We start from the raw sequence: 16796 nt of genomic DNA, 5'->3' as shown, positions 1-16796 counted from the left end.
AAGGGGATATCTTGGTGGATCGGGGGTGCCATGGTGGTTTAAGAAGTATCAGGGTAGGTTTAGGTGGTGAAGGGTGCTAGGGTTGACTAATGAGTGTCATGGTGGGTTAAGGTTTGTTAGGGCGGAAAACACGGGCATAGATATTCGTGTTTGGTCAAACACAACTGTGGTTTCTAGTCCTCGTTTCTTCTTGTTTTCTTCCTTGTTTTCTTTCCACTTTTCCCCTTTCGTTTGCCTAAAAATCCCCGGATATTGAAATGAGTCTGGGTGGCTGTGGCAAAACAAAATTTTCAACCCAGTTTTGCTAATATTTTGTCCTGATTTTTGTAACATTTTCGTCCCGGTATTGGCAGTTATTTTATATATGTTTTCAGTTGTCGGGATATTTCTTTCAATTTTTGGGAAATCAGACTGAAAAAGTAGACCTTTTCCTTTTCCCTCCCTTTTCCACCCTTTAATTTTTTAGGGGGCACTATACTGCCCCACTGGCTATGCCCAGGCCCGTACGCAGAGTGGGCCGTGCGGTGGGGCAAAAGTCCTCAAAAAATCCTAATTTGCGACCGTAGCGAGCAAAAAAATAAGTTTTTATGCTTTTTAGTCAAAAAAGGTCCAAAGTTTGTGAAGAAGGTCCACTTTTTACAAAATCGAAAAAAAAAAAAAAAAAAGAACCACTTTTTCAAAATCAGCACCCCCTCCCCCAAAAAACGGGCCTGGCTATGCCACTGCTCTGTCACTCCCCTTCCTCTCCCTTCTCTCTTTCTCTCTCTGTCTCCCTCATTTTTTTAAAGACCCGGGCGGGGCTGCAGACCCAAAAGCCCCACTCCCCGGGCATTGGGCACGCGCCTGGTTTACCGTAATTTGTTGATCTATTTTGAGCCACCTAATCATAACATAATCCTACCCCTATCAATAAAATACAAGTGTCCATATTTCTCCGAATTCATCCCATGCACGTGTGCAAGAGTCAGGCCACGAGGTTAGGCCTACCATTTTTCAAATCATTTTTGAATATATTTTTGAAACGTTGCCGCCAAAATGCGTGCCAAAAACCGCTCCCCTCCCCCCTCGTTGACTGGCAAAAAATTCATTGTTCCCTCCTTTTTTTGCCTTGCCAAAATATTCACTCCCCCATGACTTGGGATTTTTGTTACTTCAAAACGTTGGATATGGCTCGATTTTGCCAATCTAAGTGTTTCATTATTCGTCGATGGTCGATAGACGTCCCAATAAAGCGGACTTAGTCACCGGTCAGTTCTACAGAATAGATCTCCATGGCTATCCATGGCTAACTATGGAAACATGCTAAAGGACATCAAGATACTTTTCTAAGTTATTTATTTCGCTCTTTCGTGTATCGACGAGTAATGGATATCTACCAAAACACGTTTCAAAACGTAAAAAGGGGCCAAGTTTAAAAAATCTTTCCTGTGTGGCTTTTCACCCTTTTTTAAACTTGGTCCCATTCAGTAAAGTGGTACCGTAATAACATGAAGAATGAGTCCTAATTTCTACATGCAACAATTAGGTTTAAGACTGTTCGAAAGCGGTGCAATATGACGTAGGCTATGTATTATCAAAAACATTTGAAGGTTTATGTATCATTATATTGCGTGTTCATAAAGAGTAGTAGAGTATTATATATACTTAGCAAATTGACTGTCTGTCAACCTGTTACATATTATAGGCCCTACATCTGTACATAAGGCGCAGGATCGCACAAGACGATGAAGAATTTAACAAAGTGAGTATTTGCTACTTTTGCTTAAATCAAAATACATTATAACGTCTTTACGGAAAAACTTCAATCAAGCACGAACATTAATTAATTTACTCTACAAAATGAACACTAGCCTAAAGATGACTTCGTATGGGTCTTTAGAAACTTTCATAAATGGGACCAAGTTTAAAAAAGGGTGAAAAGCCACACAGGAAAGATTTTTAAACTTGGCCCCTTTTTACGTTTTGAAACGTGTTTTGGTAGATATTAATTCTTTTTTTGAGGTAAAAAGATATTGCGCGGTAAGTGGTTCTTTGTAGCCATGCGAGGCGAAGTAGTTGGATATCCATATTTTGCGGTTAATGGTTCTTTGTAGCCCTGCGGGGCAAACTAGTTGGATATCCATATTTCGCGATGAGTGGTTTTTGAAGCTTCGAGGGCAAACTAGTTGGATATCCATATTTCGCGGTTAGCAGTTCTTTGTAGCCCTGTGGGGCAAACTTGTTGGATATCCATATTTCGCGGTTTGTGGTTCTTTGTAGCCCTGCGGGGCTAACTAGTTTGATATCCATATTTCGCGATGAGTGGTTTTTTACAGCTTCGAGGGGCCAACTAGTTGGATATCCATATTTCGCGGTTTGCAGTTTTTTGTAGCCCTGCGGGGGCCTATGTTCGATATCCTCATTTCGCGGTTAGTGGTTTTTAAACGACCCGTAACCACCCCAATCAGCTGCATGGGGTAAAAGAATTATTTAAAAAAATAATAGCTGAACCCTATAGTTCAGCCAGGGACTGGAAACGACATATTGATGACTATATATAGAGTGTATTCAATAAACCCAAGCGGAACGAGAGCTGCTAAGTAACCGCTATCCGAACCATAAACACATGCATTATCAGACAACGAGTGTTCCATTTCCTCATAGCTTCTCACGTTGTATACACGTCAGTCGAATTTGGCGGTGTTGGTTTGTTAGCCCTCCAAGTTATAACATCGTTCACTTTGTGTTGAACATTTTATGTGGGCCGCACTGTAATAACATAAAGATCATTCTGATCAGTGTGATGATATCATTTCAAGAGGTCACTTCCCGATTAACATGATTAAGCTAAACAGCCTATGCGGAAGAATTTTATGCATGAGCATTGAGCAACCACATCAATGATGTAGTAATGAATACCCTCTATTGTTATCGGATTAATTTTTACGACCTTCGATTACATGGGAGTAGCAACGAGGACACGGTGTTTGATTTCACTCACATAATAGATCAATATTGACCTTCATCCAGCAAGGATCAGCCAAGCACTACAGTGGCCAAGCACGAAAGGTTTCTTGTTATCTCTTCAAGTATTTTTAACTTGGGTCTATAATCATAATGCAGGCCTAAATCCCGGGCCTAAATTAAGTGTACTGTTCGAGTAGGAGGATTTGTTTGATATTATTCTTGATTTTGAATAATATTATAGTACCTGTTTGTGTCCATATATCGGTTATTAAAATTACAATTCACCCCATACACATTCCAGTTTGAGAGAGGTTTATAATGAATAAATGAATAGGTGTTATTATTTCGAATTATAATTATTTAGGGAGAGTGTTTTAGGATTTTGTTAGAAAAGGGATGATTGTTGATCATGTTTATTTTATTGTTGTATGTATCTTGATGGGCCTCTGTAAGATTCGCCTTAAGGCATGGTTTACATGGTTTAATAGCAATTATACACCAAAATGATACTCTACAAATTTAACATTTCCATTATTTTGGGGTATTCACAATATTAGTAGCAAGAGGCCCCTAATATGTCGGAAAATCATGAAAATTGTGTTGCCATGCTCAAAATAATTAAAGAAAAAAATATATAATAAATTGCCTTCATCAGGCGTAGTATTATCCGGGAGTACTTATTAAAACAATCTCGACAGAATCTATGAAAGTGTGGGTTGAACATGTTGAGGGGCCTAATGTATTCAAGTTTGACACATTTTTTGTTATTGTCATGACTGTGTAATAAAGACAAATGCATGTGAGATAGTTAAAACGGATAAATTATGATGAATCTCAACACGAGGAAGTATAGTAAAATCGAAATGTGCAATAAACTTGAAGGGAACAACCCAAAGATTTGAAGAAGTCATAAACTGAATGTTTGCCATATTTGTATTGTTTACACATTACACATTACACGTAATTGGATTCAACCAAATTCATTGTGTTTTTAGGACAAAAATTTGAATTAAAATCCCCCATTAGAACACCACAGTTAAGTGGCTGAGATAATGAGTGAGTTTTCTGTCACTTTACCTCATTAGTTTGGCTTAAAATGACTAGAAAACTTTCCTGATAATATTGTACAATTTTTTTGGTAATGTGAAGAATAATCAAATTAAAATTTGACCGAAATCGAATATTAACACTACTATATTAGAGTCACGCGGTAGCCGTGACAAGCAAGTTTTTTTTTTAAAAAAAGACTGTTAAGGGTAGACGAGGTATTGTTGGTCGAAGCAACCTAAAAATTGATTTTCATTTATCTAGATCAATATATTATTGAAAAACAACACCTTGATGTTTTGCAAAAGTTCATTCTACAAATCGTATAATTTGCAAACTTTATTTATTGTTGTAAATGAGTTATGTACGTTTTACAAAAGTGTTGTTGTTTCGGCCCTCTTTACAACGTAACTAAAGAACCGCAGCACCTATAAAAGTACATCTGTGATATTTTCATTCTTCTACACACTCGCTATGAATTGAGCAATGCACTTTTTGCCAAAGCTCACTACCATTCGTAAGATGATGTGAACTACCAAATCACAACAGTTTAAAATAATTAATAACCTTAAAGAAGACTAATAAGATGCTCCCGCGAGACTATATTTACACCTAACATTAAAACACTTGACTTCTATTGTTCTATGATATTTTTCGCTGGGTACAAAGTGTATCTAAAACCATGTTCAATGTTATTTAGAGTCCCAAATGTAATATCTTGACAACTCATTAATTCAAAAAGGGACACCAATCCTACAGTCAACCATTGTTTAATAATAAACAAACACTTTTGCTTCATTTCACCCGGTATTTCATAGCGAAAATTAGTGGAAAATAATGCTGATCCAGAATTTTTGGACAAGGCTACAGCACTAGCGGGCAATCACATACACACTACTTTTTCAGATTTACTTCCAATTATACCCTAGCATTTTCTGAGATACCCTACATAAAAATTCTGAGCCCCAATCGCCAAAAAATCAAGTTTTTCACAATTCTTTTGTTCTTTCCGGACGATGCACCCATTCATATAATAAATAATGTACTTCGACACAGCAATTTATATCAGAGTCCCGTAGCGCAATGGTTTCGGCGTTCGACTCCGGATCCGGTGGTCCGAGTTCGAAACCCGATGACCAACTGTTTTTTTTTGTATTAAACAATAATTTTATAGTCATTAATCAAGGATAACACAATTTTAATCATCCAGTGCTATTGTGATATTATTTTTTTTATCAAAGCAAGATGTTTGATTCTCAGGTTTATTATTTATTATATTAAGGGCCAATTTAAAAAAAAACCTATAGTGCAGCCTAGCAGAACAAATAATAAAAGAAATCTCTTTATTACTTTCGTTATTTATTTACATCTGAACAACACAACAATCTGAATAACACAAGAAACTAGATCAGGTTACCAATATTTTCTCATTTAAATAAAGTTCTGTCCTACCACCATGACCACGGGGCGATTCGCATGATAATAGGACAATAAAACATGTAATATGTATGAATGGTTGTTGAATCGATCTAGAGACCTGTCCCTCTGTCATCTTCAGCTATCGTAGAACTGTTTTCCTACATGACTGTCATTTCAATTGTTATACCGTTCCGGTTGGTTTGTTGCATACATAGGTGTGAAAAATTGTTCCACTAATATGGAAGGCCAGCAGGGACAAAAACGTATCCAAAAAGAGACAACCAAATATGGAAGGTCATTAAAGTCATACGTAAAGACAAATTAGCAAAGCGGCAAAAATACACAAAGGCCTATTGAAAGGAGAGACTGTCCCCACCACAGACACACAGAACAACTTGGCACAGCCTATAGGAATGTGCAACAAGATTTTCCACAGGGCTGCAAAGAACCACAAGCCGCGAAATGTTGATAGCCAACAAGCTTAAGCTATTTAATTAACCCTCGATAGAGAGCAGGGCTTGAAGAATGAGGGAAATTAAAATCACAAACCGCGAAAGACCGCCAACAACCGCCGCTCAATAGGGATGTCAAACTAGTTTGCCCCACATGGTTACAAAGAACCACAAACCGCGAATTTTGGATATCCACCTAAATTGCCCCGCGGGGCTACAAAGAAGTATGATTATCCAACAAGCTTACGCTATAAATTACCCCCCTAGAGACTGCAGGGCTTGAAGAATGAGGGAAATTAAAACCACAAATCGCGAAAGACCGCCAACAACCGCCGCTCAATAGGGATGTCAAACTATATTGCCCCGCAGGGCTACAAAGAACCACAAACCGCGAAATATGGATATCCAACCAGTTTAAAGGACAAATTAGCCACCGATAGAGGCCAGGGCCTGAACAAGTAGAGACATTAAAACCACAAACCGCGAAAGAACGCCAAAAACCGCCGCTCACTAGGGATATCCAACTAGATTGGCCCTCAGGGCTACAAAGAACCACAAATCGCGAAATTTGGATATCCAACAAATTAAAACCACAAACTGAGAAAGACAACCAACAACCGCCGCTCAATAGAGACATCCAGCTATATTGCCCCGCAGGGCTTCAAAAACCACACACTGTGAAATATAGTTATCCAACAAGCTTAAACTATAAATTAACCCCCGATAGAGGGTAGGGCATAAAGAATGAGGGAAATCAAAACCACAAACCAAGAAAGACCGCCAACAACCGCCGCTTAATAGGGAAATCCAACTAGATCTAGAAATCTAAATAACTATCAACTGCAAAATTTGGATATCCAACTAGATTGCCCCGCAGGGCTACAAAGAACCACACACCGCGAAGTATAGTTATCCAACAAGCTTAAACTATAAATTAACCCCCGATTGAGGGTAGGGCATGAAGAATGAGGGAAATTAAAACTACAAACCGCGAAAGACCGCCAACAACCGCCGCTTAATAGGAAATACAACTAGATTGCCCCGCAAATCTAAAAGAACTATCAACCGCGAAATTTGGATATCCAACTAGATTGCCCCGCAGGGCTACAAAGAACCACACACCCCGAAGTATAGTTATCCAACGAGCTTAAACTATAAATTAACCCCCGATAGAGGGTAGGGCATGAAGAATGAGGGAAATTAAAACTACAAACCGCGAAAGACCGCCAACAACCGAGGCTTAATAGGGAAATCCAACTAGATTGCCCCGCTGGGCTACAAAGAACTATCAACCGCGAAATTTGGAAATTTGTTGATTTCTATCAATCGCGAAATTTGGATATCCAAATAGATTGCCCCGCAGGGCTACAAAGAACCACACACCGCGAAGTATAGTTATCCAACGAGCTTAAACTATAAATTAACCCCCGATAGAGGGTAGGGCATGAAGAATGAGGGAAATTAAAACTACAAACCGCGAAAGACCGCCAACAACCGCCGCTTAATAGGGAAATCCAACTAGATTGCCCCGCAGTGCTACAAAGAACTAAATTTGGATATCCAACTAGATTACCCCGCAGGGCTACAAAAACCACAATCATTAAAACATAATTATCTTGCTAAGTCGTGGCACTTAGACGCTTCCGTAGTATAAGCCTTGCTACATAGTTTCAATTTGAAGTAAATCGGACTGACTCTGTGTCTCGCTGGCATCGTCAACATTGGGTATGTGTTGTTCATATTTACATTTTCTTAGTTGCCTTGAATAATTAAAGTATATTAAAATGTATATGTATCCCTGTTAACATTACAGTCACGCGGTAGCAGTGACCAGCAAGTTTTCAAAATAAACGACTGATAAAGTTTTATTAAATTATTTACTGTCATAAATCAAGGATAACATAATTTCAAACATCTATTTTTCGTTTTATTCGTTTTATGGGGTACTTCGTAACCCGATGACTTTCCAAGCTTAGAGCTGCTTGGCTACATTCATAAAAAGAAAGAAAATCCACCAAAAAAACGTTGACAACGTAAAGAAAGCAGCAAGTTTAAAAAGCCCCCACCTCGGCTCACTTTTTGAAACTTGGTCCCATTTTGAATATCAACAGCAAATCGGTGTTTTTAACGTTTAAACAATAGCATCATTGGCATTAACATGCCTACTTGTTATTCGTTTAATTCAATCATTGGTCATGAACTTAATAATTATTATAAAACAAAACATATATAGGATATTGGCCAAGACCAACATAATAACCTTTCTGATTGTTCCAGAATGCTAACAACTTAATATCGCATCGGCACATTAAAGATACATAACACTTTTGGAAATGTTTTAAGTTGATAATTATGACAAAGATTAAATCAGTATCTTTTACAAATGGGACCAAGTTTCAAAAAGTGAGCCGAGGTGGGGGCTTTTTAAACTTGCTGCTTTCTTTACGTTGTCAACGTTTTTTTGGTGGATATTATTAAAACGCAACAGTACATGGAGCCCTGCATGTACAAGTGTACGTGGGAGGTAATCGCAATTGACATTTATATTTCACTGTCAATTATTTTCTATAGAATATATATTCTCATAATGATTAAATGACCCGTGAATTCTGTATAACTAAGAATTAGCTTCATACACATGTTACAGGTAGACGTATGGGACTATTACATTTATTTACTATGATAAAAATATAGAATGACTTCCTCTTCCAATTTGTTGCAGTCATTAAAGTTTCAAAATTCATAAAAATACATTTTGGTCAAGGATTATAGACTTTAGCAAACATGGAAACATATGAATTAATTCAGTTTACAAAATTAATTCAGACAAAATAGCTAGCAAATTAAATTATTGTAAATGATTTTACGGAGCCTCATGGGTGACATGTAACAAATGGTTTTTTTGACAATTATCTCGAGATAATCCCGCGATAACCTGATTATCCCGGGATAACATGAATATCTTGGAACCTGATTATCTCGGGATAATTTAAAAAAAAATTGTTACATGTTACCCATGAGGCTCCGTATGATTTTTATAGTGCACTAACAAATAAATATGCAGCCCATGTCATGCAGTTTTTCATTGTTTAGTTTTTAAACCCGGCGTGTTAAAAGGGTGGGCTACTGCTTTAGATGGATGGGGATCACCCCTCCTTTTGCCATACATAAATTATCCGAGCCACATTTCCCTAATAGGAAATTTAAACAAAGTAAATTTAAGTTCGGCAGAGGTGGGGCTCGAACTCACGCCGCGCCGCTGTCATGGATACCGCGTGAGCCAAGCGCCTTACACCGCTCGGCTACCTGTCTTGTTGGTATCCATCTTGAAACTAAGTTTTAACATATAATCGCAACTTCATCATAGGCCTACCACGTGACAAGCAAAGACAGAAAACATACCATATTTTGTAATTTTATTTGCTTAAAAACAATAATGTGTATTAATAGCGCTCATTTTGTTGATAACTGCGTGTCCTACATACAGATATCCTACAATAAATGGGCCTTTATAGGCTTACATGCACAATACATTATATCGATTTTGACTCGCCGGGCTGCACGTGCTACTCCTATATACATGTGGGTCAGTATATTGAGTCTACCATTTTTCTTGTACACACGGTCTGGATTTTTGCAACTTATAGTAGAAGTTCACATAGGTCCCCGAAGTTTCTTTCAGATATTAAAAGATTAGATTCCCATAAAGACGAAACAGTAATCTTTAGTTGGGATATATGTAAAATTTACATAAAATTTTCATCATCAGTGTTCATTTCCACTAAATTCAGAAAATGTTTTGGCGTATATAAAATTGAAACGAAATTCTCTGCTTTCTAAACCACATAAACCGTAGCACCATTGGGTATCACGAATCGTCATAGGCCTATTATGATGTACATTTAACATTCAGCATGTGTAAGAAAATAGCATTAACATTTTTCTTATTCTAGCAGCCTTTTAGAAATACTTGGTGAACCGCGTCCACTGCTGTAGATGAGGATGACACTCTCATCATCAATGACAGATGAATAAATACGTTAACCATTGTTAACATCAACTCAAGCACACCCTTGGGTTGTATTAGAACAAAAGGTACCTCTCGATGAATAGCGTGTTGGTAAATCAAATTGGCACAAACGAACAATGCGTTACGTAATCTATTGCCACTCTATGTTTATGTTGGGTATAACCTTGACTGTTGGTTATGTTCCAGCTTAGTACCGTAAAATGGTGGTAACTTTGGGCACTTTTCAGAGTTTTTAAACCACTGCTTCCAAACAAAACCAATTATATTTCTAATTAACTCTTTTTTATGACATTAGGGTTCCCTTCTACACCTTGAAGTTGAAAAAAAAAATTGTAATGGTGCCCTAGGGGTTAAAAATAACCTGACCAAAGTTACCCCGCATTTCATAAAGAACAAAAAATCAAAAAATTGATCTTCGCTGTATATGGGCAAGTTGATGTTTTTTGTGACATTTGACCCCTTGTAAAATTAATCAAGCACCCCATTTGAAGCGTACGTGTTCTCCCCCGTTTGACTGATGACGTAGGTAAATGAAGCGGACATTTTATCGTGCTCTCATCATACAATCACAATCACTTTGACAAGTTTGACATTAGCAACAATGAGTTGTACTATCGCTTACCATAACAATGCTCCATAACAATATGCACGCTATTGTTCTCTTTCGGGAACAAAGCCCACCCAGTAATTGTTACTATGCCTTTGCTTTGTAATATTTCATCCAACTGAAACTATAGCATTGCAATATACAGGGAAATCAGATACATGAGTTTGTGGACTAACACGGTTTATATGCTAGTCTCAGATGAAATTCTAAGCTCAAATTATGTATTTATTTTTTAGGCCTAATATTTCTCATGATATTGATATACATATGAATTGTAATATCACAATTGTCTAATATATAAAAAAGAAGCGGCTGATTTTATCCATATGTTTAAAAACATGAAATTTGTAATACTTAATTTGGAATTTTTTTCTGTGAACAGCAACAGTATACGCTCTGTCCATTGAGAGCGTTTATAGTCCCTTTTCTCACAGCGGGCACATCTCATTTCATGACGTCACCGGTTTTCTAGGCCAAATCTGTGTCGTTCGAAGGAACTCACCGCTTAAGTTGGTTTTTGCGGAATATCAATTTTAAACGTCAAAAAAAAAAAAAAAAGGAGTCATTTTCATTGTCCTCATAATATTAGCTTGCCAATGATATGATGTTGTTTTTGCTATAGACCTGCCCTTTAAGGGAGGTCTGAAGCTGTCTGAACCCTGGAATTATGAAAACGTTTGGGCCTCATAACTGCCAAATTTTTAGTCCAAAGAATATAAAAGTATAGCCTACATTTTTAGAATGGCAAACTTGATGAATTCATCTGTGAGGTCAAATTTCGGCCAAAATGCTAAATTATGGAGAAAATGTCGAAAATATGCCTTTTAAAAATTTTTGACCAACTTTGAGAAATTTGCACCAAAAATGGTCAAAAAATGCTAAATTTTCAAAGAAATCATACAAAAATCCGGATTTTCGCCCAAATTTTAAATATCTATGCCATATGCATGGATGATCATCATCCTCATTTCAAAAATAACCCAACATTTATGTTTCCAAATGAAAAAAAAATCGAAACAGATCTACGCTATAATAAATTACAATATATCACCTATCACTGGAAATATGATTTATCCAAAAATAATGTCTTATTTGACCTCAATTAATTTTACTTAATGGACGACTATATAATTTGATATTTACTTTAGTAAGATACCGAATAACTAAGCAGCATTTAAATTTAGTTACCTGGATGCACAAGGGATGGTCAGTGTGTTATGAAAGTTGACCTTTGACCGGAGATATGGCTTATTTTATCACATTTCAAACCAAACATGGATCAGTTATATCACACGCCTGATTACGTAACAGTATTAGTATAAAATCAGTAGCAAACAGACAACGCAATAAAGAACAGACGGGCCTTTAAAACTGAAGTGATGGAACATGTTAAATTCGTCAGAAAATAAAGAACCTAATATGTATTGTTTGGGCAATAAGAAATATTAGGTCCCGAATCTGCCTTTTATATACATGTCAAAACTTTGAACTCCAACAATTTGAAAAAAAACGGGTACTAAAAATGACAGTAATTATTTCCAAAATGAAACAAACAAAAATGTAATAAGTGGTCAAGTGTAACACCTCAGTACTAGAGTAAATCCGTCAGTCCTTTAAAGCACGGTCATCGGTACTCAGTAAAGTGAAAAAAAATATGAAAATTAAAAAACCATTTGCACACGTATAGGTGCAACGACTGATGCAAAATACTGGAAGTGCATGAAACTTATGAAACGTATGGAAACTTGGGCCTATATAACAAAATCTCAACCTTATAATATAAACGGGAGAAATAATCTCCCTCTCTCCCTCTCTCTCTCACTCTCTTTCTCATTCTCCATGTCTCTCCTCCACTTTCCCTTCCGCTATTTCTCTCTCTTTAATCATGATTTTTTTTACTGACAAGAAAATTTCAATTCCCACTTTTGCTTTTATTGGCATTTGGCAATATCAAAATATGTATAGAAGGTACAACAAGATCCTTCTGAACAGGATCCGACCTCACATTGATCCTTTACTGAGAAGCAACCAGGCTGGCTTTGGATCGGGTCGCAGCTGTGCTCAGCAGATGCACATTTTGAGGGGGATCGTGGAGGGCTTCAGGGAGTACCGGCTTCCCTTAACAGTCACTTTTGTGGACTTCAAAAAAGCCTTTGACTCCATCAACAGGTCCGTCATGTTTGCAGTGCTGCGGCATTGTGGAATACCAAAGGTTGTGGTAGATGCCATCCAGGTGCTCTACAAAGACTCCAATAGTGCCGTTATGGTAGATGGCAGTATCTCAGAGCCTTTCCGGGTGACGGCTGGAGTGCTTCGGGGTGGTGTGTTGGCACCATTCCTGTTCATTATCCTGGTAGACTACCTTCTGATGAAATCAACTTCTGGAATTGACGCTGGAATTGTTACCTACCCACGTCGGTCAGGCAGATATCCTGCCAAGATGCTGAATGACCTGGATTTTGCTGATGATGTTGCCCTGCTGGAATCTTCCATAGCCCGGGCCCAGTCACAGCTTACTAGGACTGCAACTGCAGCAGCAGATCTAGGCCTTGTCATCAGCGCACCTAAGACAGAATATATGACTGCAAACTGTAACGCCCAACCAGCACTTGAAGTATATGGTGGTGCCATCAACCATGTCACAGAGTTCAAGTATTTGGGTTCCAAGATAGGCTCTAGTGTTGGAGACCTAAAAAGAAGAAAGGCACTAGCCTGGGCAGCTCTCTGGAAACTGGAACGCCTTTGGAGAAGCCCATCCCTGCCAATCGAAACAAAAATCAAGCTGTTTCAGACAACGTGTGTTACTGTCTTTCTGTACGGGTGCGAGTCATGGGTAATTACCAAGGACATGGAGAACAAGATCAATGCATTTGCAACATCTTGCTACAGAATCATGTTAAACATCAAACGTGTGGATCGGATTCCAAATGAAACCATCTACAAACTAACCAACACCACTCCACTGGTTGCCAGAGTCAAGATTCATCAACTCAAATTTCTCGGCCTTTTTCTGCGTCTTGAAGATGGAGAGCCTGTGAAAGAATAATATGCGCTTTATATCCCACCACATGGGAAGAGGAAACCGGGACGGCCGCGCACACTGTACTTACAGTATGTCCAGCACCTCCTGGGAGATACTGAAGGGATGCTGCAGCCAAACAAAATTGTTTCGCTTGCCCAAGATCGCATTAGTTGGAGAAAGCCGACTGATGATGATGATGATGATGATAGAAGATACATTGTTTTTCTCAAAATAGAAATAGTGCGATGATTAAGGACTGTGACTCTGTGAAATCACACATGCGATATCCATAACGACTGCATCATATGTCAATAATTTTAGGCATATTCATGTTAATACAATATTACTGATGATCTGAAATCTGTCAGTCGTTTGGTATGTGTTATAAACAATCAGCAATTTAATGTTTGCAATATTATTAGAAGAAAACAATTGCTATACAGGGTATATATTTTATTCTGAAACACTTGAGAATGTTCCTGCAATCTTATTGGTTTTTACGCGTGTGATATGACACGATATCACACGGTAAGCGAGTGTACATCAACGGGATACGCGTACTCGCTATTTGAACCAATCGGAGGCGCATACCAACAACGAGACTGATCGATTTTTTAATCTCTAGGTAATTCCTTGTAAAATGTGTGATTTAATTTGATTACAATTTGTAATACTTAGGATTATTTTTTATTTGAATTGAAGTCTTTAAGAATGAGAATTAAGGTATTGTTTTTATTTGTTGTCGTGCATCTGTAGGAGCACGTGTGGCCGAGTGGACAAGGCGCCCGACTCATAATCCATAGGTTGCGAGTTCGAGCCCCGCTCGTGCCAACGTGTTGTGTCCTGGGCACTTTATCCTCATTGCCTACTTGGGGATGGGGTTGGCTTGGATTGGATGTTTGTATAGTTGTTTGTTTCAATGTTGCAATATTGGCACTGATTAAGCTGCTGCCTGCAAATTGCATTGTGTCTGTTTAGGTGTGTTTAATGTACAATTCTAGCAATTTGACCTGTGAGTCACCATTAGAGTTTGTAATAAAAACCTTCTTTCCTTTCCTTTTTGGCGTAAAACAACTCGGTTTTGCCTCGTTGTTTTACTTAAAATAATGATGTCGTCCGATGCACTACAGCGGCTAAAACAATACATTTATTCTCTAAATAGCATAGGCCTAGGCGTATTTATTACAACAGATCGCCATGTACGAGGGTCAATCAAAAAGTGCTGCACTCATATTTCACCTTCTGCAATAGTACACCTTTCATACTTTCCATGTTTAACATAGAGTCATCTAGTTTGTGACAAATTCTAGTTTTAATACCATTAATTTGTGGGTTATAATTAATTAGCATTTATGCAAATTAGCTCACTCCCGATATGCAAGTATGCAAATTAGAGCACAGCTACACTATATAATACAGTAGAAAATATTAGAAACACTGTTAACAAGTTTAAAGGCAAAAGTGTTCAAAACGAAAGTGCACTGAACATGAGCCTGTTCAGTCATTTTAGCTTATTAACTGTATTGGTTATAAAAAACAATAAGATACAAGGATAATATATTATGAAAACTGTATGTCAAATTTGCTTGAAACAAAAGGCATATTGATCAGTGTACGTTACCCCACTCAATTTAAGTTTAAAACTTGCTCAGAAAGTGCCTCATATTCAACCTTAAACAAGCCTCGAAAAGTAACCATGGAGTGGAATAGCAATCAACACTGTCTTGAACAATCGACCACGGAATTGGGACAAACACAAAATAAGACTAATACATAAACCCTCTATCAATATAATATTTTGCTGAACATTCAACAATAAAAGCTTTGTTCAATCGGTTTGCGTTCTTGTTTCTTCATACGTACAGGGCCGTCGCTAGACCATTTTCTCAGGGGGGTGTCGAGAAATAAATTTTGCTGGTATGACCGGATTTACTTTTTGCTGGCCCCTGCGCAACATGATTGCCACCTGGCTTTTCGGATAGAAGACACCGTTCCCCACTGTAATTCAAGTTTTTCCAAGCTGTCGTCAGAATTCCTTTACCGAGGAAAAATTTGCTATTTCAATGCTAAATTCAAAGAGGGATGTACTGGAGTCAACGAGCCAGGGGACAAAATTTCCTAATTGTCCCACTGATCTCCTACTAAAAGAACATTACCGGGACAAATGCGCGCGAAGGAGTTGCCCTATCACTAATATTTATGATTCACATCATAGAAAGGATGGAATTATAACCCTCATTTGTGAGATTCGTAATCGTGTTCAAGTTTGAGATGAAAAAAAAAGGATTTCCAATGGGGCGTCTCGCAGATCTACTCACAGAATGAGTTTGCCGAGATAAATGCGCGCGAAGCGCGCTGCAATTTGGCATTTTAACGCTAAGTGCTCCAAAATGGGCTTAATTTGGGTCTAAATTAGACCAAAAGGAAGATGCAAATCGTAAATATTGTCATAACATTTCTTCCGACTGAGCAGGGGAGGGGATTGACAGGGCAGGATTTAGCTTCTTGGGGGCCCTGGGCCAGGCCAAAATTTGGATGCCCCCAAACCCACCGTGACGAGGGCATGTGCACGCAAGTGGCCAAGTTTTGGTTTAGGTATAAGATCGACCGTGGCGGCGCGCGGACGCATTACAATTTAGAGGCGCGCGAAAATGAATTCAATTTCAGACTATTTTAGCATACAATGAAGGTGAATTGTGCTATAAAAGATGTGCCCGTACGCGCGAAGCGAACAACATTGTGCAATTTTACCCTACTTTTGGCCCTAAACTTTTTCGGGCTATAAAGAATGCAAATGGCAATTTTGGCCCCCCCCTCCTGACCAAATTAACCTCATATTTGGCCATATAAACCAAAAAAGTGCCCATTTTTGCGCGCTTCGCACGAATTTATTCCACTTTTGTACCACACCACACCAGTTTAGTTTCAATATGGTAAGTTAACGGCTGGGATCTACGCCTGTGCCCATGGCTAATCTACATTAGTGCTGATGAAGGTCGCGGTACTGAGGGGTGATGAGATGCGCATATATTCTGACGATTTTGCAAAATCATTAGTTCTGTGTCCACATGATCACCTCAACGCGCCTGACCAACAGTATTGTAAGCCCCATATACCGGCCCAATTATAGGGCCTATATTACGGACTGAATGAAGTTTTTATCCTCTCTCTCCCCTCCTCCCTCCCTCCCTCCCTCCCTCTCTCCCTCCCTCCCTCCCTCCCTTCTCTCTCCCTTTCTTTCTTCCTTTCTTTCTTTCCCCCCCTTTTTTTAGG

The 16796-nt window shown here is 38.4% G+C and overlaps 1 protein-coding gene across 2 annotated transcripts in view; it reads left to right on the top strand.

Moving 5' to 3' along the window:
* The window catches only part of LOC140166052 (uncharacterized), a 48589-nt gene that overhangs the window by 18683 nt on the left and 13110 nt on the right, over positions 1 to 16796 (top strand). Inside the window, exon 3 of one of the 2 annotated variants that reach the window (XM_072189428.1) lies at positions 1685 to 1741. The exons of the other annotated variant lie outside the window; for it this stretch is intronic. Coding sequence (XP_072045529.1) covers positions 1685 to 1741 — 57 coding nt within the window. The remainder of the gene's footprint in view (positions 1 to 1684; positions 1742 to 16796) is intronic. 2 annotated transcript variants of the gene reach the window in all.

Source organism: Amphiura filiformis, chromosome 12 (assembly GCF_039555335.1).
Source record: "Amphiura filiformis chromosome 12, Afil_fr2py, whole genome shotgun sequence".
In the NCBI taxonomy this organism is placed as follows: domain Eukaryota; kingdom Metazoa; phylum Echinodermata; class Ophiuroidea; order Amphilepidida; family Amphiuridae; genus Amphiura; species Amphiura filiformis.
This window is presented reverse-complemented; position numbering and strand designations above follow the sequence as displayed.